At 46.1% G+C, this 22,879-nt stretch overlaps 1 protein-coding gene across 1 annotated transcript in view; it reads left to right on the top strand.

The window, feature by feature from the left end:
* Positions 1 to 3,839: 3,839 nt before the first annotated feature.
* Positions 3,840 to 22,879, top strand: part of TSPAN7 (tetraspanin 7) — a 102,956-nt gene continuing 83,916 nt past the window's right edge. The window contains exon 1 of the mRNA XM_054813727.1: positions 3,840 to 4,101. Within this exon, the coding sequence (XP_054669702.1) occupies positions 4,021 to 4,101 (81 nt within the window). The 5' untranslated portion in view covers positions 3,840 to 4,020. The remainder of the gene's footprint in view (positions 4,102 to 22,879) is intronic.

Here is a 22,879-nt window from a genome sequence, read left to right as displayed (position 1 = left end):
CAAACCATTCTCTGAGATCGGCTGCGTACCCCCCATGGCTTCCCTGGGCACATATAAAGCCTGAGGCTTCCTTAGAAAACACATTTTGGGACTTGGGCCTGACAGCTTGGTCCCGTTGATGCACCTGCCAAAAGCGTGCAGCTGCCAGCCATGCAAGGAATTCGCTGCCATGCAAGAGCTCTGCTTTCTTAGAGCCAAATTACCACGCGGAGGTGTTGGTGGGACCTGCACGGAGCCACCTGAACTCACCTGAGCGCAGCAAAATGATCATATTTTCATTTTTCCCTCTGCTTTCTGCCTTTTGCCAAAAAGATTGTCTTTGCTCCGCAACGGACTGACGCAGGCTGCAGGTACTGCCAGCTGAGGACAGCCGCTGGCAGGCAACGTGGAGAGAGAAGGAAGGAGAGAAGGCCAAAAAACCCTCAAACCTCTGCTCTCCAGCAAGGCTGAAGCGAGTGTGGATTATAAACCTGAATGCCCAGTAAAGGAGAGCAGAGGTTGCAGTCTTTACCTTCAACAGCACCACAGGCAATCTGGGGAAGGCCGGAACAGGCATGAAGAGAAGAAAGCACCGCGTTTCGTTACACCTGCTATAACTGCAGAAGGGTGCAAGCCTTATCACACTCGATACAATGGCTGTTTACATCTTTCCATCACTTTCCCCAGAAAGTTTCTATTTAACCACTAAATAACCAATGTCAGCTCCAGGTAAGGACAGAAGTGCTCGTTTTCACTTTCTACAATGAGATGCTCTCCTGTTGTGGGATGATGGAGCTCCTTCTAGATCGATGTGCTGCAAGTAGACCTATTAAGAAAGAGGATATTCCCTGTGCATTTTGAAGAAAAAGGAGCTCACGGGCACTGATTGTCAGAAGAATGCCTGCAAAATGCTAGCATTTTAAAGAAATATTTTTCAAATGACACAGCTAGGCAAAAATGTCCTGTTTTGAATAACTACAACAATGTTCTCTCTGCGGGGAGATGTGAAGAGCAATTATATTCTCAACTTTGCTAACTGAAAATGCATTTTGCTTTAGAAAGACTTGCTTTGATTTTGTTCAAGAAACACGTGAAAATCTGCACTCCCAAATCTGCAAAAATATGATAAAGTAATTTTGAAAGGTAAACGTGTTTCCAACACACATATGAAGGCTAGCTATTGTTTGGTAATTCCATTTAAGCCTAAAATGTTTGACGGCTTGGTGCTATGGTCATATTTTAATGGTATTTGCTGTAACCAGGCAGATTTATGTCCAGATCCATTCTCATTTTTAATCCAAAATTTGCATCTACATCCAATATAGTATATGCTACTTGACTGAATGTCAAAAAGCAACTCATTGTTCCTCCAAATACAGTCTCGGCAGGAGACTGTAGGTTCAGGTGGAGATAACATGGAGTCTCTGTTTCTCATTTCTCAGGACCCTGTAGGGACTGACATTTGTAGAGGAAGGAACCATATTTCCTGATGTGGACTTCTCTTCTTGCACCTCCGTTTTCTCTCTGGTTCCCTGGTTCAAAACCCTTTGCGTTTTAGCGAAATTGTAAAAGGAGGCTCTGTAGGCATTTATGGAGTTTAAATCCCCAACACATCCTTGTGAGAAGACTCAGGGGCTGTATCTCAAATTAGGCGCTACAAGATGCAATGACCTAAAATCATGTGCTATTGGCAAAAAAAGTGTGAATTTTTGTCAAAATCAGCATCTACCAAAATAGCCATACATGCTTTCTATTGGCTGGATACTTAAATTATGGTTGATACTACATTTTGCTTCACAATTCCTTAAAAACACGTGAAGGGGAGGGGAGGTACAACCACGGCTACTGAAATAAATGGTTACTGTCCCCTGGCCTGTGACAGCAGCATTTATCTTTTCTACAACCCATGTGTGAGGGGCAGGAAGGTAAATCTCTCCTGTTCTTGCTTAGCTATTTTCTGTCAAAAATCTTACTGTAATTTTTGTACAGTGAATATTTATAACTGTGGTTAGTGTCAACATAATTTTTTGCAGTTACTGCACTTATTTACATTTTAATGGCCAAGTCAATAAAGATTTATGCACCTGCCATCTCAATTTTCCACAAAAATAGTGAATGCTTCAAAAAAACCAGTCTCTCCTGCAGAATAATCCCCCCTCCAAGCATCCTTTAAATGCCTTTATTGTTTTGGGAAACAGTAGGCTATCCATTAAAATAACCAACTCTTAAAGTCATAAGTCAAACCCAGCAAAATCTTGCTGGAGTCTTCATGGCAAAACTTCTGCATATTACAAAAGCACTTGCTCAGGGACCATTTTTTCTCTCTCTGTTTTTAAACACTGTCCCGTGAATGGCAAAGTCTGGTTTATCACTTTGATATGTCTCAGCTGCACAAACTACATTGTTTTTGTAGCTTGAGGAGATACGCTGCTTAGCATTGACCTTGTTTCAATTTTAATGCAGTAAAAGGTATAGTTTGGAGCACTGCTTTGGGGGGTGCACAGGCACACCACTTAGGAGGGGCATGCCGTGCATACCCTCCTCCAAAACATGAGCTACAGAAAGGAAAACTTGAAAGCGTTCCCTCCACACCTGCTCATGGGCTTCGTGCAGCAGTTCTGGCTACCGAGGGACACGTGCACGCTCATTCTGGCCGTGCTCTTCTTGAAGGCAGACATACCATGAGCCTCTTTTATCCCTACCCGGGGGAGGCTGGCAAGACCCACACCATTGCTCCGCTGCCAGGGCTCTGCAGGATCAGCTCCTTTTCCATTCCTGGACTAATATGGTTATTTCTCTGCTGTCCATCCCTTGCTGGATTTCACGGTGGGCTGGTAGCTGCAGTGACAATAGCAAGAAGCAGGCTCTCTCCAGGGCTCTGTTCTCTCTCCAGGGTGTGTTGCCGCTCAAGGCCCGTCCTAGCCCGGCAGAGATGAGCCAGGTCTGTTCCAATTGAAGCTCAGGGTCTCAAAGACATACAGAAGTACAAGGTTTCTCATCAGTTTAGGCTGGGGTTCAATGTTCAGATTAGTTTTAGGAGAGAGTTAAAATACGAGGCTGAGGTGAAGCCAAGGTTAGGGACCAGGCTCCAGCAGCATCCCGGCTTCATGACCTGCTCTTGAAAGGCAACACTGATAAATCCCGCTGCCTCAACGCGATCAGGTGCACGAGAGCTGCCCACGAGAGGTATGTCAGAGGTGCAGAGCTGGAGGAGCCCTGGCCCCTCAAATGGATTCGGTGCGGAGCTCTTGCTCTTAGACACAGCCTGGCTCACCCCCATTATACGGCTGTAAGCGAAGCGCTGCTCAACCTGTGGTACTTGCTGTGGTCTCTGGATCCTTGCGGCTCGAACATGGACATAAATTTTCATCATGACGCTGAAAGACATTTTCTCCCATACGGTCAATTCCCTCTCCAGCTCCGACTTTCCAGCCCCACCTGCCCAAGGAACTGCGCAGGCCAAGTCATGCCTGTGAGCATCTTCACAAGGAAAGGGGGCTGCCGGGGGGGTTGGGGGGGGACGGGGGGGACGGGACGACGCGGAAATGTGTCTTTCACTTAATCTTTCAAAACCAGGCTCTTTCTCCCCCGGAGATATTCCAGCAAATGTCACCCTGGGGGCACAGCCCGGTGCCCTGCCGTCGCCCCCCGGCAGATGAAGTTTCAGCCGTTACGCGGTGCTGACAAGAGTCCGCAGCGGCAGCGCAGGGGCCGCCGCCGGGCCCGCGTGCCCCCCCCGCCCCGCGGCCCACAGAGCTCCCGCTCCCCTCGGCGGCGCCCCGCGGGCAGCGCCCCCTGGCGGCGGGGCGGGCGGCGCTGGGGCGCGTTCCCTGCGGCGGGGGAGGCCGGGGGGCTGCGGGCGGCGGCAGGCGGCGCGGTGAGCCGGGCCCAGGCGAGCGGCGCGGCGGGGCGAGCCCAGCGCTGAGCTCACCTCCCTCCGCCCGCCCCCCCCCCCCCCGCGCCAGCCCGCCTCCCTCCCTCCCTCCCTCCCTCCTCCTCCTCCTCCTCCCGCGCCCAGCCTGCAGCCGGGATCTCAGTATTATGGCATCGAGGAGAATGGAGACCAAACCCGTGATAACGTGTCTGAAAACCCTCCTCATCATCTACTCCTTCGTCTTCTGGGTGAGTGCGGCGCGGCGCGGACACCGACCGACCGACCGACCGACCGACGGGTAGGGCCCGGCACCCCCGAGGCGATCGCGGCCCCCACCTGCCCGGGGCGGGCGGCGGGGTCGGTAACGGCCGCCTGCGGGCTGCGGGGGCTCCGCAGCGCGGCTCCGCCGGGATGTCACCCATGTGCCGTGTGCTCTGTTGATGCCGGGAATATATATGTGCATACTCACATATACATATACATATACATATGCGCGCACACACACACACACACGCACACACATATAATTTTTTTTTTTTTTGCCTCTTCTTGCGGCGAGCAAATACCCCCGAGCCCCCGCGGGGGAAAGTTGCAGGGGTCTCCCCGGCTGCCGCGATGGCCGCCCCCCTCCCCGCCGCCTCCCCGGCCGGCTGCACCGGGGTGGGGGCGCTCCCCGCTGCCTGCCGCATCCCTGTCCCGCCGCGGGGCCCGGCGGGGTGCCCCCTCCCCGAACCCCCCTTCCCCGGTGCTCGGCCCGGCTCTTACCTGGGGGCAGCGGGTGCTGACCTCCGCCGCCGCCCGGTATATCCGCCGCGCTGCGTTTCGTAACCCGACTCAGGCTCCCGTAAACCATTTTTATGACCCAGATACATTAATTGAGTTGCAGTGATTGAGTGACGGGGAGCCGGGTTCTTCAGGCGACCCCGGAGGCTGGAGGTTTCCGCAGCGTCCTGGCCTGTTACTCAGCAGATCCCTGGCACGAGCAGCGTATTGTGGCGGCAATCTGCAGATGAAAGACCTTTTAATGGTACACGGTGACAACATATGAGAATGGCCCCGCTGTGTACTGTTCGAGATGGTAATCTGCACATCATTGATACAATATGCTGAAGCGAATTTGTCACTCCCTAGCAAGGGAGGCTGATTGTGTGTTATCCTTTTAATAGCTTTATGCTGTGAAAAGTGTCTGTGAAACAAAGTAACTCAAATTTTCATCAGTCTGCTTAAAAATGCATTCTAAACAAAGAATTGCTTATTCATGGCAATAATGTTTTACATCTTTATAGTGAACATATGACTTTTCCTGTTTCAACTTTATAGGCTTTTTTAATTAAAAAAAAAAAACAAAAAACAAAAAACAAAACATAACCAAAAGTCATTTTGCTACTCCATGCTTATGGTAGTACTTCTGCGTTATTGAACCCCCCACCCCCCAGCATTTAACATACACACCCCCCCCCCTCTCTTTTTTAATGATTTAACAATTTTGGCGGTAACCGCAGCAGATGTGTCTGATGACCGAAATGGATAGGAAGCCGGAATCATCTGTTGTTTTTTTGTTGACAAGTAGATCCTTCACGCTAGTCTCAAGGAGGTAGGTTGCTAAGTTTTTACACTTGCCACAATTTAAAGGTTCATCCTTTCCACTGCTCTGTTCTCAATGGATCTACAAGAAACCCCTCTTCCTGTGATTAATGAGCAACTGCAGGAGCTCTGGTGAATTCATGGTATCTTTTCAAATTACCTCTTTTTAAAAGTGACCGCTGTATCTGCTGTAGCCTGAATAAACAGAGGACTTAAATCGGCATGCCCGTCAAGCTAGCACATTTCATGAACGCTAATCTCATTAAAAAAGAGAGAATTGTACATTAAGCCAAGCAGCTGGCCAAGGGCATTTGCGCTGTAGGCTGCCGTGATGCCAGGCCAGGTTGACAGCTGGGACCTCACAGGGTAAATAACACAGCTGAGCTCTGGTTTGGGCTACAGCAATGCGTCTGTGCTGGTGCGATGCTCTAGTGCAAATTCTTTTCCTCCGAATTGTCTCTCAGGTTCCCCTGTGTCCCAGTCTTCACCAAGGCCATGGCCCACTAATGTGGCTCTTCCAGTTACTTAACACCTGACAGCCGGCAGGGTGTTTGTTTGTCCTCTTCCTCAAGTCTGGTAAAGGAGGAAGAAAATAAATGGTTGGAGACAGAATCCTGCAACCATGAGCAAAAGAGAACGAATTTCTTTTCCATCATGCTTGCTGTTGCATCTGGTTTTCCGAGGCACCAACCTAGGGGAACCTAGGCAGATCTCAATAGGAGAAGACAACAAAGGGCTTGGTAAAGGTCCAGAGTAGTTGACAGCAGACCCTAAGTCTTCATCAGTTGTCCCTCCTTGTAGCACAGAAGAACAAAAAACTAATTCACATTTTTGGCCCCTTCTGGGCTTTGAATCAACCCATTTAGTATAAATTGGAGCAACGCTGCACCTATTGCCATGAGTAGAGCAGAAACATGATGTGCTCTGGCCATATGCTCATTTTCTTTTTACAGGCAAGTTTGAGAGCTGAGGGATGCACAGAGTTGTCTCAGCCCCCCTCCATTATTTTCTGGGGTGCTCTTTGTATTCTCACAAGCTGCTGGCTCCAGAGTCAGCATAACTCAAATTCAGTCCCTGTGAATCCTCAGAGCTGAAAATATGGGAAGGATTCAATAGGAGGAACTCTTTCAAAAATTTATTTCTTGGACTATCTAAATACCAGAAGGAAAACATGCCAGTGCCACAAATGGCTGGTTTGTAGAATTTTATTCTGATGGCTTACCCACAGTTTTTTGAGAGGCTGTAAGCTAATTTCTAAAAGAGAAAGCCCTGCATTGCTTAGCTGCAGTTTGTATGGGTTTTTTCTCACTGTGGGGATGGAGTTGCATTATGACACATGGAGGAAAGTGGTCCTGTGACAGGGAGGTATGTGGTGGAAATCCTTCGGATATCTGTCCAGGCAGTTATGGATTGTGGTGTGAGGGGATGGGGAGAGAAGATGCTTCTTTGAATCCAGTGAGCTCTTTTGAAACATCCAGAAGGACTTCTCTGTGTTTACGTTGTTTATAAAGGAAGAAAATCTCTGTACGCAGAATGTTCCTATCATGCGTGATTATTTGTCAGGGTTAAATATGAATTACATTTGTATCAATGGGTGAGATGTATGTAGATGAAGGCTTTTAGTATAAGCATTAAATGAGGCTCCACTGACTACATGGGAGCTGCAGGGCGGTAATGAAGAGACATGGTTCGTTCAAATTTTGTACTGCGTAGCTTGTTCCTTTCCAAATAGGTTTTATTTAATAGTATTTGTTATTTTGCTAGCTTCCTCCCCTCCCCCTCCTCGTACTTCCCAACTTCTTTCCATAAATGTATCAACGTGGTAAAAAAAATCCATAAACAGAGATAACAAGCTTTTTATGTGCTCATATGTATTGTTATTCATAGTACACATTAAATGCCTAGGGTTACCGTTTTTGGTCCTTAAGGGACATAGTTATAAAAATTCAACAGCCATTTTTTTCCTAATCAGAATTCTGTACTGAATGCATGTGGTTTGGAACTAGTAGATTAAAAAAAGGCAGTAAAAGCACTGCTTGGCTGTTAGCTATTTTTATTTTTTTTCTTTTGGGTATCATAAATTGCTTGCATAGAATTCCAAGATATAACCTGTCTTGTTTTTAAGGGAAGATAAATTTTAGATTAGAATTCAGAATAAATTTTTTATAGAGGACTGAAACCTTTAAGCACCCCTCAGTACCTTATATTTATCTACTTCTTAAGTGTTCTTATGTCTTAAAATGTATGCATACTTAATATTTCATTGTAGGCTTTGAAATATATTTTGTTATCAAATTAACAGCCTGCCTCGATGTGTTTTGGGAGGGAGCTTTAAGGGTCCATGCACTGGTCCTTAAAGTTACAGGGCTGCACAAAATGGGTTTCATCTTCCCTGCAAAGCTTGTTGTTGCCCCAGCCAGGCACCGTAGCAAGGTGATTAGCTTCCGATTTTAGGCCCTGTGAGACACTTGGCACTCGAATGAGTGCTTTGTGTGTGCTGTCCTGCTGGTATGGGGGTTTCTTGCTGTTAATTAATGTAATAAAAGTGTGTAAGTAGAGTTTCCATTCAGGTACTTTTCCAAGGTGGGTCACTGATCTGAAGAGCATCTTCCGACCAAGATTGATGTTTTGGATACTAAATTAGGTTCTTAGAATTTGGCTTGTCTTTTGCTATGTAATGAAATCAGAATGAAGATACCTATTTGCAATAGTAGTAGTTTAGTTTGCCAAGTTTTTATCACTTGGAAAATGGACCTGTGCATCCTGGTTCGACCCCTCGGAGGTTAGCAGGTGGCACCGGAGTGTGGCCGGACAGGTAAGTGTCTCTTGGCTGCGAGGCCACAGCCGGTGCTGTGATTTTAAAACAGCTTGAAATTGCATGTTTCCATATCATTCATCTTCTTTTAGCCAGTTCTTCTGGCAGCCGCAGGAATGCGGTGTCATCGGCGTGGAGGGCTCAGGTGGTCAGAAGATGGCTCCGTGAAGGATGAGGGGCTCGGGCATGGGGGGGGGGCGTGAGGAGAGCCGATGTCTGCTTCGGAAAAGTGGCCCCTCCATCTCCCTCTTCTCTCAAGCTTCCCCAAAAAGGAGGTCCGTGTCAGGGGGCTGGGAGCAGCTGCAGCATCAGGGCGGGCAGCTCCCGGTCCTCACACCGCAGTGGCATGGCGGAGGTGGCACTCACCCACCGTTTTGGGAGCTCACAAAGCTGTTTTCTGGGAAATGCCTGAGACAAAAAGCCAGCGCAATGGCCTGCTCTGTAACACAAATTTATGGCTGAACTGCTGACCCATCTTCAGATGCAGCCGTTCAAGCTGTGCATTATAATACAGGATTAAATTTGCGTGCCCCTTTGAGTTACTGCTGGCATTAGTCATCTTCGCTATGAATGTCCAGCTGGGTTGCTGAAATTACTGGTTTTCACCCCAGAACTTCTTTCCAGTGCTTCTGCATTGGTTTCTGCATATGTCTGATCTTTTTAATATCTCTTACTTGCCATGCCTATGGTTTTTTTCTTTTAAATTTTGTTATTATCTGTTAGAAGACAGTTTTAAAGGAAATACTTTGAGAAATGTTTCAGCTTTCCCATGTGGCTTAGATTGCTCTATCTTTTGGTGCAAAAGTCTTTTTTTTTTTTGACTGCAAAGTCATCATTGCTATATTTTTGCAAAGAAATGTTATTGTTCGTACTTAAGCTACCTGAAATCCAGAAAAAGTACACTCTCGAAAATGCACAATATCCCCGTCATGATGGATTCAATGTGTGCCGTTGCTTGGGCAGAAACCTCATGCAGTTGCCTCCTTAAGTCAGTTGTTTCCCATTCTGTTCTCATAATGACAAACATGAAAGATTAAAGATAATGGTGTTTTCTTGTGAGCCTAGCCCAAGGTGAATTCTGTTGGCTAAATAAATAACTGAATTAAAAAAAAAAAAAAAGAAACTGGATGGTGTTTAAAAACATAGCTCCAGAGTCAGCTTTGTAAATTTTCTGTTGAGGTACTTCCCCAATTTGGCTTACTTTTGCAGGGCTTTTTTGTGATCTTTTTTTTTGTTTTTGTCACAGCTGTGGTATAAAACCCCCTTAATGGCAGTCCTAATGGAGGAGAGCCATGCCAGCATGACAGGTCCAGAAAGTGCAAGTAAACAGAGAAGATAAAGCCGTGACATCCATGTGCACTCTGTCGCGAGTGCTGGGGCTGTTTCTCACAGGAGTGCTGGGAGGAGGTGGGGGAGCAGTCCACACCTGTCCCTGGGGTCACCAGGGGGAAAGCTGCCATGGGGCATCGGTGTGCCTTCAGACATCGCAAGGATCTCACGCAGTTCTCCTCATTGGCAGGGAATTGGTTTTACGAGTGCAGTCGACTTGCGTATTTTGGAGCAGAGGAGTTGGCAAGTCGGTGTAGTTTGTGCATTGCTGATGCCCGTTGACATTCTGAAAATTGTGTGCATGTGGTACAAATTAGCATTGTACACCTCATTTAAGGGAACTAATTGACTTTGCCGTTGGTTAAATGCACCTTCTTTTCTTGCTGTGTGCATAACTATCCCTACGTCTTGATGAGGTACCTGGTGCACCTTGACCTTGGAGTTTGTATCTGGACAGTTCTCTAGTTTGGGGATGGCAACTTTTTCACATTAACAGGTCAGTTTGGAGTGGTGAAGGGGGATAGTGGGGGACTCGAGGTGTTTCAGTTGTATTTGGGAAGACATAGGATGCATTCAAAAACAAGCAGCGGCAGACGTCCTTGCTCTTTCACAGGTGATGGGACGGGGGTGTGTTGGAGTACTGCTGCATGTGTAGCACCCAGTTTGGCTGTTTTGTGTTCACTCCTGCTCTAAGCAACCTGTTGTGTGGCTTAAACAGAGTAAATACAAATTCTAGGGAAGGGTGCTGTGGAGCCCTTGTTAGCACTTTTCCGTCAAGAAGGCAGTAGAGTCCTTTTTCTTGGATGCTGGTTCATACTAGCCTTGCTCGTCAAGGAAACGGAGGCAATTATCATAGGTAAACCAAGGGAATTTAAAATGGATCCAAGAATCTGATCTTATCTCTGATTATGTGACTATCAATTCTCTGTGCTGTCAGGGAGGTAAATTAGGTTACCTGGTACCGTTAGTTGTCTCTATCTCTGGATTTTTATCATTGTTTCTTTGGTTTTTGCAACTGTCCTACAAATTTATGTGCCAATGAGTTAACAGATGAATATCTAGAAAGACTCTTCGGGCATGTGAGCTTGCAGACACATCTCCTTTAATCTTTCATGTGCTTTTGAAGTCCAATGATTTTTGTTATGGAGATGCTAGCTTTACTGTAGTACCAAGTCTGTTCTGCATCCACCAAATTTGTGGGTGAAAATTCTGTTGATCTCAGTGCCTTGCAAACCTAGATGTCTGAATCTTTAGAATAAAATACAACACTCCAGCGGTGATTATAGGGAGCAGAAGTCAGTTACTGGAAGGCCATTTTTATTTGCATAATGCTATTTCTTTAGGCTCATCACTATTAATTAACATTTAATAATCTCTCAGAGGATAGATCCTTCACATCAGTAGGGCGGGCCTCTTTCCATCTTAGCTCTGTTTCACCGTGCCGGGCAGATGGGTTATACGTTCTGTCTTTATAACAGTTGTGGGTTATGAGAGGGAAGCGTTTAAATGTCTCTTGTACTAAAGGGACTCCGAAGCATGGCACGCTTGTGTCTTACTGGATTATTGTTAGTTTGTAGCTGAGCTGGTTCTTTGAGCTCTGGGAATAGGCCACAGGATTTTTAGGAGCTGTAGTAAAAGAATGGAAGCGATGCTGTTAATATTAATTTTGCTGTAATTTCTATGTAGTGTTTTGCAAGATATTTTCCAGATGTTCTTTTTTTCATCTATATGACTCTGGGGACAGTGCTAAAATCCTTAAAGGAAGCAAGAAGCCCCCCTCCTCACTTTCCCCATCTCGCTGAACTGCCGTGCCGCGCTGAGGTGGTGACTGGTCACCGCGCAGTGCCCGCCGTCGCCCCTCGCGCAGGCCGGGCTGGAGGCACCACCGGGCAAGAGCGGCCAGGCTGGGCAGGAGGCTGGAACTGCGTCTTGTCGTCGTGTCCTTCTGGGAGTGATTCGCTGTGAGCTTTGAGAAAAGGTTGGGTTTGGTTTGTGTCCCGGTTTTGGCTAGGACAGAGTTAATTTTCTCCATAGTAGCTGGTATGGGACGACGCTTTGGATTTGTGCAGAGAGCAGTGTTGATAACACAGGGATGTTTTTGTTATCCCTGAGCAGTGCTCACACAGAGCCAAGGCCTTTGCTGCCTCTCACCCCACCCCACCAGCGAGAGGCTGGGGGTGCACAAGGAGTTGGGAGGGGACACAGCCGGGACAGCTGACCCCAACTGACCCAAGGGATATTCCATACCATATGACGTCATGCTCAGCGTGTAAAGCTGGGGGAAGAAGAGGGAAGGGGGGGGACATTTGGAGTGATGGCGTTTGTCTTCCCAAGTCCCCATCAGGCATGATGGAGCCCTGCTTTCCTGGGGATGGCTGAACACCTGCCTGCCCATGGGAAGTGGGGAATGAATCCCTTGCTTTGCTGGTGTGCGTGGCTTTTGCTTTACCATTAAACTGTCTGTATCTCAACCCACGAGTTCTCTCGCTTTTACTCTTCCGATTCTCTCCCCCATCCCGCCGTGGGGGGAGTGAGTGAGCGGCTGCGTGGTGCTTAGCTGCTGGCTGGGGTTAAACCATGACAGTTTGGGCTGTACGTGGATTTAGATGGATCAGGTTGAAATGTTCTTTCTTGTTTTTTTTTTTTTTTTTTTAATATTCAAGCAGATTTTTTAACACTTTATTTGCTAGGAGAATGTGATGGTATGAATAATGAGGTGATGAACTTAATCTGCAAAAGTCTGTGGATCTTGGGAGCAGATGCAAGGAAAAGGTTGCAGTGCTTATATGGTGCAGCAGAGAAAGAGGAGAGGAGAGGAGAGGAGAGGAGAGGAGAGGAGAGGAGAGGATGGAACCCTGTGAGCATCGTAGGAAGAGGAGCACTTACATTTCCCTAAAACTGGGAAGTGAAGGAAGCCCCTGCTGTATGACCATTATAACCAGTCAGTGCCTTAATGGCTTTGAATAGAAATTAGCACCTCAGACCTCGTGACACCACAGGATTACAGTTATCAGTGAAGTTAACAAGTTCTTCAGGATCTTTTTCCTGGCTAGATTACAGGTGCTGCTTCAGAGAATATAGCACATGGGAGCAGAAAATCGAGCTGAACGCCAACAGCAACGTATGTTTACAACTCACCCCTAGCGCACGAGAAATTATTCTTATTGCAAGGACCTAAGTGCATTCCCTGCAACTGAAGTTTCAGCTAGACCATGCTGATTTAATCCTTTGGTAAGTTTTAAAACCATTTATCATTTGGACGGAGTTTCCAGTGGGTTGGTCTCCATCTGGCAACAACTTTGAAGCGTTTAGAATATTCCTTTCAGCATTTTTTTGGCAACAGAATATGAAAAAGTGCTCATTTTCTGTTTCTAAAAATAAATGGGAACTATATGAAAACCTGAAATTTTTGATGGAGGTAGTCCTCTCAGGGATGGAAACTGTTGGTGATTTGGGAAATCCTAAAAAATGCATTTGTCAAAGAAACAATTTCCTGAATATGCCAGGTAATGTCAATGTTCTTTTTTTACAGCTGGACTTGCAACTTAGGCCAGTTTATGGCATCATAGGTTGTGTCATGACATACGTCAAATCAGTCCAGTTAGGCAGAACCAAGACTTGCCTTTTTCAAGATCTATTTGTTGGCTGCAAAGCCGTATCTGGGGCTTGGGGCCCAACCAGAGCTGAAAGTCTGTGGCAGAGATGGGAACCCTGGCGTTTGCGGACCCAGGCAGTCTGCAAGGGTGTATGCCCGGATTGGGATTTCTGTCCGTGTTAGAAGGTAATGCAAAAGTGCGTGACAGCGTGCAGCTTGCCTGGGGCTGTCCAGATGCTCTACTCTGACCTCACCAAAGAAAGTATGAAGGACATTGTATACAGTTTATGGAAACACGTGCAGATCAATTCCAAAAGCTATTTGAGGTGGAGGATTGCTGCATATTTTCTGTGGTGAAGGGGAGGGGGAGAAGATCCCATGATTTTCTGTTGTCTCCTGGCCAAAGCATTTTCATTATAACTTGCTGTTGCCACCACTGCATCAAAAGACAATCAAAACACCAGAAATCGGTCAGGAAAGTTGTGGCTTTTATTCTTGCAAGAATAGGTTAAGATAAAAGAGCGGAGACTTTCCAGGTATGTATTAACAGAAGAAAAGATGGAAACTCAATCCTCCTGTATGTGGTTCGCTTCAATAGTACTTAACATCTAACTCACTCTAATTAGGCTTGGAATGATAACAAAGAGGAAACAGAAATACAGATAGGTTACCCTCAGTACCTTAGCGCTCTCCCTGATGACAGAGTCTCATCGCTGGGATCATTGTTACTGGTGCAGCTGCCCTGTGCTGGATGTAGGACTTAATGCTCTGTGGCGTGCACTGATTGTAGACAGAGCATGATTCAATTTACCTGTGAAATAATGTCTTATAGGAAACCAGCAGCTGATATTATTGCATCTGTAGAGATTTTTTTTTAACTTCCTCTTGGTTTACAGGTCATTGATATTATGTTACAGCTGCTTTTTTTGTATAGTTCATAGAACCATAGAATGGTTTGGGTTGGAAGGGACCTCAAAGCCCATCTAGTTCCAACCCCCCTGCCGTGGGCAGGGACACGCTCCACTAGTTGCATCTCTGAGTCAGTTGAAGCAGACCCAGTTTGCAGTTGCTAGCTAATGTTGAGATCAGCTTGCGTAATATCTGGGAATGAGTTTCTCTTTCCAGTATACTTCAGGAAGAACTGCTGAGTTAAATTATGCTGGTCAAATGACCTACAGGCTTAAATTGATCTCTCTTGCCCCAGAACAACTTACAGACCATCTATGCATCACCTGCAGACTTCAGGGCTTTTTGCTCATGCAAGTGCAGTTTAAAAACTCCTGAAGAAAGAACCAGGACTTTGAGACGTCGGGGAGCTAGCTGTCAGGAGTATTTCTGTATTATTTCCTGGAACACACAGGCCAAGCCCCAGTGTATTCCTTGCTGCCTGTTCTCATAAAACAGGGGATGATGCAAAGGGATTGGATCAGGATTTACTAACAGAAGGTCACACCTTTCAAAAAGAAAAAAAATGTAGTTCATGGGGATGGCATTACGGGTTTATTTTTGTCATGGCAGGTAAGAGTGGGGACACATACAGCCTTTCTAGGAGGCAGCAAGACCTTGCTGTATTTACTGAGTATACGCAGGATCTTTGTGCAGCTTTCAGAGTGCTTGTGCAAAACTCTTGCTGGCAGGATGGGGCAACTGTTGTCTTTGCCCATGGCCTTGTAGGCACATACTTCCTTATGGAAAAATACGCCTTTTGAAATCTTTCCCCTTTGGTGTCCCTACTTCAAAGTTGTGCTTTCGCTGAGCATCCTCCCAGCATGGAAAGGGCAGCTCAGTGCCCTGCATCCCCCTGCGCAGTGCTGAGCTCACCCGCCCTCAGCCGTGTTTACCAGCACGCTCACCAGAGAGGCGTGCAAGGCAGGACCACTGGTCCTTGCCCCATGCGAGGTGGTCCCTGCCACAGCCGGGGATCAGCCAGCAGCCGCCTGGCCGGAGCGAGAGCACAGCCGGGGTCTGCCCTGGGGCGGGCAGGCGTGGGGTGGGCTGTCCCGCTGTGCTTGCCGGCCTGTGAAATTACAAGCTGCAGGAGATGTGCTGGACCAACCAGCGTGGTAATAAACTGAGTATTTCATCCAGCAGTTGTGTTATTTTCAACTGAAACCAGCAACAAAAATAAAACCTCCCACTTCCAGGAGTTTTGTGTTTTGTAAGCAACAGCTCGTTGCTTTCTGACGTGAAAGGTGGTTGTACTTAAAATAGGTACATCTGTGGGAGAGAGAATTTTCAGCTAGTGAAATTGTTCAAAGTGATATGGAAAAGTTGCCTCAGTTTCTGTGAGCTGGCATGATACACATGTAATACTTATGCAGAGAAACGGGTGCTCTTTAACACAAAACAAACCCGGTCCCTGTCGTAGGGAAACCTGAGTGTGCTGCATCATAGCTATTTTTTAACAGAAGTATCGGATTTAAAGTGTTCCCTCCCCCCTCGCTTGCTGACCTCAGATCACCAAGGGACGAGACAGGTTTAACCCCTGTACCCTGAAGAATATCCAGTACTAAAGCAAGGAACTGGGCTCTTTCCTAGAGCAGTGCAGTCCTCAAATGATCAAGACTATAATCGAGCCACAACCACTTAGTTGATTTATTCTTTTAATTTCATTAAGTGCTTGGCTTTGCAGTTTCATGCCAGGTGTTAGACCAAAATGACTTCCTATTTTTTCCAGCACCATCCAATATGTAAAATACATAAGATGGCAGACCTCTAAATCTGAAGGATATCGAGAAGAATTTCATGCTAAGTCTTTGCTCTTAGGCAATCAGTCAAGCTAGTAACGATATAAAAATAAGAGCCACCTCATCAGCAAGAAAGAGACAGTTAACCAGTTTTTCTTCTAGTACCATTCATCAGCTGATCAGTTGTGCACCCAAGCCCGAGTCTGTGTGGCAGTAACATTTGCCTTCTGAAAGTGTATTTGCTCTATATCATATGTTAGCGCAATACTGGTAAGCAAAAGGATATGACAGAAAAAGACATTTTAAGAAGAATTAAATCAGCTGAGGTTGATGAGTACACGTGGGTGGGCTGAGCTTTGTCCATTTGAAACGTATAAAATATCTTGCAAAGTCATCTTGCTCTGCTTAAAATCAGTGGGAACCATATATGACCAGACTGTCTTATGCAGTCAGCTGATTGTTTTTGAAACTCACCCATGCTTTATATTCAGGTTCGGTGAAACAGAAGGTTATTCTGGCTTGGATCCCACGGAATTCCCATAGAGTTGGGTTTGGGAGGGTTTATCACTCGTGCTGGATATTTCAGCAGGATAAACCTTTTTTCCCTTCCCCTGTCAAGACAGAAGACCTGTTAAGTTCTGCCTCCTGTCTTTAGACTTGCTTTGGTCGCCCTTTGATTGTGCAACACAACGTCATTTCACAAGATGTGCGCTCCTCCAGCGCGGTGGTTCCACTGAAGCTTAGATGGACCCCAAAAGAGGTAGAATTGTGTCTAAAATTTTGCAGCTTCTGTAAAAACAAAGCCTAAACTAAAGAATGGAAGAGCAAAAGACTCGATCTGTAGATGTGTTGATGAGATAGCATACTGTGATATCACACATGAGTCAGCTGGTGGATAAATAAATGCTGAGTATTATGGCTGGCATCAGAGGGCATGGCAGAGTGCACGTTGTTTGGATTAAATTCAGAAAAAAATGGAGCCTGGCTACTCCCTGTATGTTGATAAGGTGGGGTTTTTTACAATATTGACAGTTGTGTGTTATGTTTTCCTTGTTCTTCAAATATTGTTGTTCTTAAGAACGTTGTGTAATTATTTAGGACAAAACTAAATCTTCGGATTTAGTTACCAGTAGTAGTCCTTAAAAACTAATAGTTAGCATGCCCATTTTATAGATGGAGACACTGATGCAAGTCAAACCATATGTCTACGGAACAGTTTGGTCAAATTTGGCACAGCTGTGATTCGGTTATTTTAAGTCCCTGACTATAATAATTATTACATTGTAACACTCACTTTTACATCTTATTTCAGTTGCAGGAATAGCAAGCTGAAATAAAAATTGCATTCTACCTGCTGTTAAGGTGGCTTGTAGAGTATGGGAATATTTCTGAGAAGCCTCATGAATACCGCTGGTGGAAAGAGATTACTGGATGGAGCAGCTGGCTGTATCTGAACTATGAAATTGGTAGACCATAATGCTTTTTATTCTGAAGTTGCCTACACAATGCACTAGAAAAAGTGTCTCAGTTTGCCCAATATCTTGGGAGAAGGACAGAGCTGCCGGTGCGTGACAGCAGGCCCCCAAGTGAGTGGGCTTCCACAGCTGTGAATGATGCAGGCAACTTTCCTGACTTCATAGATCAGGCAAGCCCTTTTGTGGGGAAAAAAAAAAAATAATTTCCCCTCATGCAGGGCATTGGGGGAATAGTTTTCTTCAAGGAAGTAAGTGCACATTTCTGTAGATGGGTGTCCACCTCTGTTTTGAAAGATCATTTGGCTGGTGAGCAAGCATGTTGACACGCTTACCCCAAAGGAAGGAAACTCAGTGTGCCTGCTTAAGAATGTCCTCATCCTCTTTGTGCTAAGTGCCAGTGATCTGTTACCTCCATGGTATGTACCAAGTGTGGCAAGCAGGATCACGTTTAAAGGTTGACCTCCAGAAGAAGCTAGTTTGCTTGCTTTTACCCTGCTGTGGACATGAAGATACAGAGAAGGATTTTGTTAACATGGAGCTCTGGCTAATGACCAGTTTGCAGAATTTTGTGATTTGTGGATTCTGCCAGAATTTCTGAGAGAGATTGTCAAGTGCTTCTGAAGAAGTGGACTGACTTCTTAGCTAAACGAGGATTTCTCTCTAATTTACTCATGTAGTGGATGCTGTGGCAGCTGTGAAGACTTATTAGTAATTTTCTTTGCTAAATTTTATTCCGACAGCTACAAAGTAGAGTCTGCCTGGGGATGGCAGCTCTCAGGAGTCCGCTTTAGTGCAGGAAAAGTGCACTAGCACCATCGGACTGGGGCTGCGTTGTGCTGGGAAGGACAGAGTGAGCTTCCCAAGCTGCCATTTAGGACTAGAACATGTTGGGAGGATAAGGGTTTCAGGTAACTTATTGCTCGGAGGAAGCACTTACTTTGGGTGTTTCTTCAAGAAGAGGAGAGCTTGTACGTGCTGAGAGCCTATTCTTAGCCTGCAGTGTAGGTCTCTGCATTCTCCCACACGCCCAGTGAGGTGCTTCTGGAAGAAGTTAATGCAGGCTGCCCTTGGTTTTGTGTCAGAGTTAAATGAAGGGTCTTCACTAGCCGTAGGTTAAGGTGTATTTTGTTGTTTGGTGGGTGTAGGCAGGGACAGCTCATGGCAAGAAGTGACCCTTCATCCTAGTGTGCATCTTGATGCTGGTTTGGGTGAATGGCAGGCCGGTTTTCTTCTCGTGGTCCCTGTGTGGTTTTATCCTCCTGTCTCTAGAAATGGCCATTGCTCAGCTGGTCAGGCTGAGAGCAGAGCAGAATAGTTTTGAGCAGCCACTGTTTTCTTCTTATCCTCTTGTATGGTCTGGTGAACAGGAAGGAAAAGGGTTCAGCAGGGACTCAGCAAAAGGTCATTAGTTTCTCTGGCATTCCTGGACCTTGCTACCTAAAAAAGGAGAATTTTCAGGTAAGCTAGAGCATGATTTCTGTTTCCTGCTTCTCCTTCTCCATAAGTGGTATCATGTAGAGACAGAGACTGGCCTGTGGCTTAGTTCATGCTTCGGTATCTTTTATCACCTTATTTGGCGCAGTTTAAATTACAGTTTTCCGATGGTAAATTATGAGTTGGTTAGGAAAGACTTCTTAATGCCATTTTTGCTGGCCATTTATCTCATCCTTTTCATTTAAGTAGTACCAATCTAATATCTAGTGAGACTGCCTGCTAAGCAGTAACAGATGGCCCATGCTAGGTAGGACAGGAAGGATCACAGGGGTAGGAGCCAGTGTTATCTACATATTTGTTTTGGATATCAACACAAATGTTTCCCAGGAGGGAGCGCAGCTGGCACTAGAATTGTGGAAATTTGATTTTTGCTATTCTTTATTCCAAGTCTTGGCATACTTTAAAATTAACGTATGTGGTTCATGTTGGGCTATATCAATAATATTGAAATTATACCCTTCTTGGATAAAATCGCTGTGTTTGCTGTTTTTCTCCTTTTTTTTTTTTGGCTTATCCTGTAACCAAAAGTACTGAATGAGAAAGTATAGAGAAGAGAGCAGCCAGTTCCATTATGTAACCTTGCTTCCATGTACACTGTGCCACTGGGTGGCCTTAAAACGTAGTAACTAATGCAACGCTGAAGGAGGAAAAACAGAATCAGTCATAGACATTTCAGACCAGCTTTTCCCCTACTAGCCTTGCTCCTGCGCTAAAATGCTTCAGTACCATGATGGGCAAAGAGCCAAAGAAGAGACGGGGATGTGTCAGAAAGTGGCTGCCTTGCAGAGCTCCTCTTCTGGGGCTGTCTCTTCTTAACGCTGGGCTGGCAGCATCCTCCGTGCTCCAGCTTGGCTTTCATCTGTAGTAGTAGGCACATCTCCCAAGGGGGCAGGGGAAAAACATGGATGAAGAAAGCTGTGGTGTTAAACACAGCATTGAGGTAAGTCTTTGATTCGGCTAAGGTGGCTAAGGCTTAGTCACAACCACTGAAATTACAACTTGCTTTGTGTACTGTATCATGTTGGATGTTTGTCAAGGGCTAGCAGGCAAAGGCCAAGAGATCCTAGACGTGGCCATGTGAGTGTGATTTGGTAGATCAGGCCTTTCAGAGTGCTCTTACAGTATATGGTGGTATCTGTCTCCTCTTGACACTGAGAAAACACATATCTGGGAGGCAGAAAACTGTCCTTTTTCACACAAAGAAAAATGGCAGAAACTTCTTATTGAAGAATTCCCTGTCAGATAAAGGAAAATCTTCATTTTGTGGGTTTTTTCTTCTTTTTTTTTGTTGTCCTGGGAGTTTCCCATGCCATCCAGAGGGACCTTGACAGGCTTAAGAGGCTGTGCGAACCTTATGTAGTTCAACAAGGCCAAGTGCAAGGTCCTGCACATGGGTTGGCGCAATCCCAAGCACAAATACAGGCTGGAGAATGGATTGAGACCAGCCCTGAGGAGAAGGACTTGGGGGTGTTGGTGGATGAGAAGCTCAACATGAGCCAGCAACGTGCACTGGCAGCCTACAAAGCCAACCATGTCCTGGGCTGCATCAAAAGAAGCATGACCAGCAGGTTAAGGGACATGATTCTCCCACTCTGCTCTTGTGAGACCCCACCTGGAGTACTGCATCCAGCTCTGGGGGCCCCAGTACAAGACAGACATGGACCTGTTGGAGTGAGTCCAGAGGAGGGTTACGAGGATGATCAGAGGGCTGGAGCACCTCTTCTATGAGGACAGGCTGAGAGAGTTGGGGTTGTTCAGCCTGGAGAAGAGAAGGCTCCAGGGAGACCTTCTAGCAGCCTTCCAGTACCTAAAGGGGGCCTACAGGAAAGCTGGAGAGGGACAAGGGCATGGAGTGATAAGACAAAGGGTAATGACGTTAAGCTGAAGGAGGGTAGATTTAGATTCGATATTAGGAAGAAATTCTTCACTATGAGGGTGATGAGGCACTGGAACAGGTTGCCCAGAGAAGCTGTGGATGCCCCATCCCTGGAAGTGTTCAAGGCCAGGTTGGATGGGGCTTTGGGCAACCTGGTCTAGTGGAGGGTGTCCCTGCCCATGGCAGGGGGGTTGGAACTAGATGGTCTTCGAGGTACCTTCCAACCCAAACCGTTCTATGATTCTATGAAATCCAATTTAGAAGATAACATTTAATTCAGTTCTTCCCCTGCCACAGTTCTGAATTTAAATCCTTTTCCTTCCCCCTGGCCGGACAGAGGCAAAGCATTCCCTGCTTCATGTAAGGTAACTAGAGCTTATGTCAACCATGGGATGATGTAACGTTCTGACTTCTTTTCTCTATAGTAGGATGATAACCAATACTAGATAAAGCACGTTAGAAGTGCCCAGAGAATGCTGCTGAACATGACCTAAGGTGATCTTGTCAGGCCGTGACCTAATCCTTGGGCAGCTGAGCAAAGGGAAGTCACTTCACCTCAGCCTGGCCTGGAAGCAGTTCTGTCTCACAACTTGGTTTATGAAAGTTGTACTTTCATAGTGCTACATCACTGGGATGGCAACAGTTTTTGCTGTCTTGACATCTGCCTTTTGAGCATAAGCAGAAAAGGTTGGCAATGTGTTAGGAAAAGACCCATGAGGTCCGCCTCTGAATCGCCCTGGGAGAGAGGAGGCCAAGGAAGACAGTGAAAACTCCTCCTCTCCCCCCACCCCATGTACACACACTTGCTTGAGTCTAGGGTAAAGCCAAATTCTGTGTGGGCTCACTTAGAAACTTTTCTGGTCTTTCAAGAAATATAGAGATACAAGTGGTACATCTGGAGCCTCTTTCCAAATTAATGCAAGACTTCTTGTTTTAGAAACTGCCTCCCCTCCATTTAAAGCATCTTTTGCTTCATTTGGTATTAAAGTAATCTCAAAGGCAATTAAAGCCGCCTTTGCGCCATTCTGTGTTTGTGAACTCATTTTCTTCTGCAGAACGTCATTTTCCTTGAAGCAGTTGCCTCACCTTATAGAAGTGAATAGCTTTCAGGACTCCAGTGACCCTGTTACCTCCTGCTGAGTTTTCAAGGAAGGGCTGAGATATTTTGGAAATTTCTCTTCCAGGTGGTTACAGGATTCCACCACAAAGATCTGTCGTTCTGTCAGCTCTCTTCCCACAGCTGCCTGCTTGCATTAGCAAGACTCTTCTCCACATATTTGGCATTAGGAAGTCAGGGGGGCTCTGCCCATGGTAAACTAAAAGCATTTCTTTGATATGACATGAGTCTCCTTATAAACTGACCACGTTAAGAACTCAGATGAGTTTGCCTCTCCTGAGAGAGCTGGGATTGCTGCAGGGTATTTTCAGAACAGTGGACATAAATGGTTGCCTCAGTCCTGTGCCCTGCTTTTTCACTGATGGTCTCCTTTGTGGAGATAGGACTGGAATTACATTGTTGGTCTTTCGGGGGAAGAAAAGATGAGTTTATCCCCACTTGCTCCAGGAGCCACAGAATACCTGACTGTGCAAAATGGTCCTATGCACTTACCCTTGGTGGAGGTGACAGCTGTTTTTTCTGGCTCTTTTACTCTCTGTTAGCTCTGTGATGGAGTGCCGTGGCATAGCTTCTGGAGAACGACCAAGGAGGGAGCACCTGCTTTTGTACCTAAGCTGCTGAAGGGGTCAAAGTATTTAATGCTCACTCTCCCTTGCGCTTGCCTCCTTAAGCTCTGCTCTTGAGAAATAGCTCATTAATTTGTTAGCGGCCTGGTAAGGAAGGAAGGGGCGGAAGGCCATTAACAAATGAATTTGGTCCAGGTCTGGTCTCCCCGTAGCAGTCAGGAGTCTGCCCTTCCCCTCCTTGTTCCGGCCGAAAGGCCAGGAGCTGGATGGCAAGGAAGGTGCTTCCCTGTTGTGCTGTATACTTGTTTGGTTGCTGCTCACATGCTAGCTGCTATATATAAAATGTATTCTTGATGGACATGAGATGTTACATAAAAATTATGGTAAAGGCTGTATAGCTTACACAGATTCCTGATTTAACCACTACCTTTCCTCCCAAAACCGCACACCAGAGTTTAAATGTAGTACCTTTCTTTCCTTTTCAAATA

Source organism: Grus americana, chromosome 1, assembly GCF_028858705.1.
Source record: "Grus americana isolate bGruAme1 chromosome 1, bGruAme1.mat, whole genome shotgun sequence".
In the NCBI taxonomy this organism is placed as follows: domain Eukaryota; kingdom Metazoa; phylum Chordata; class Aves; order Gruiformes; family Gruidae; genus Grus; species Grus americana.
The sequence above is the reverse complement of the archived record's forward strand: the minus strand, read 5'-3'. Positions and strand labels throughout refer to the sequence as shown.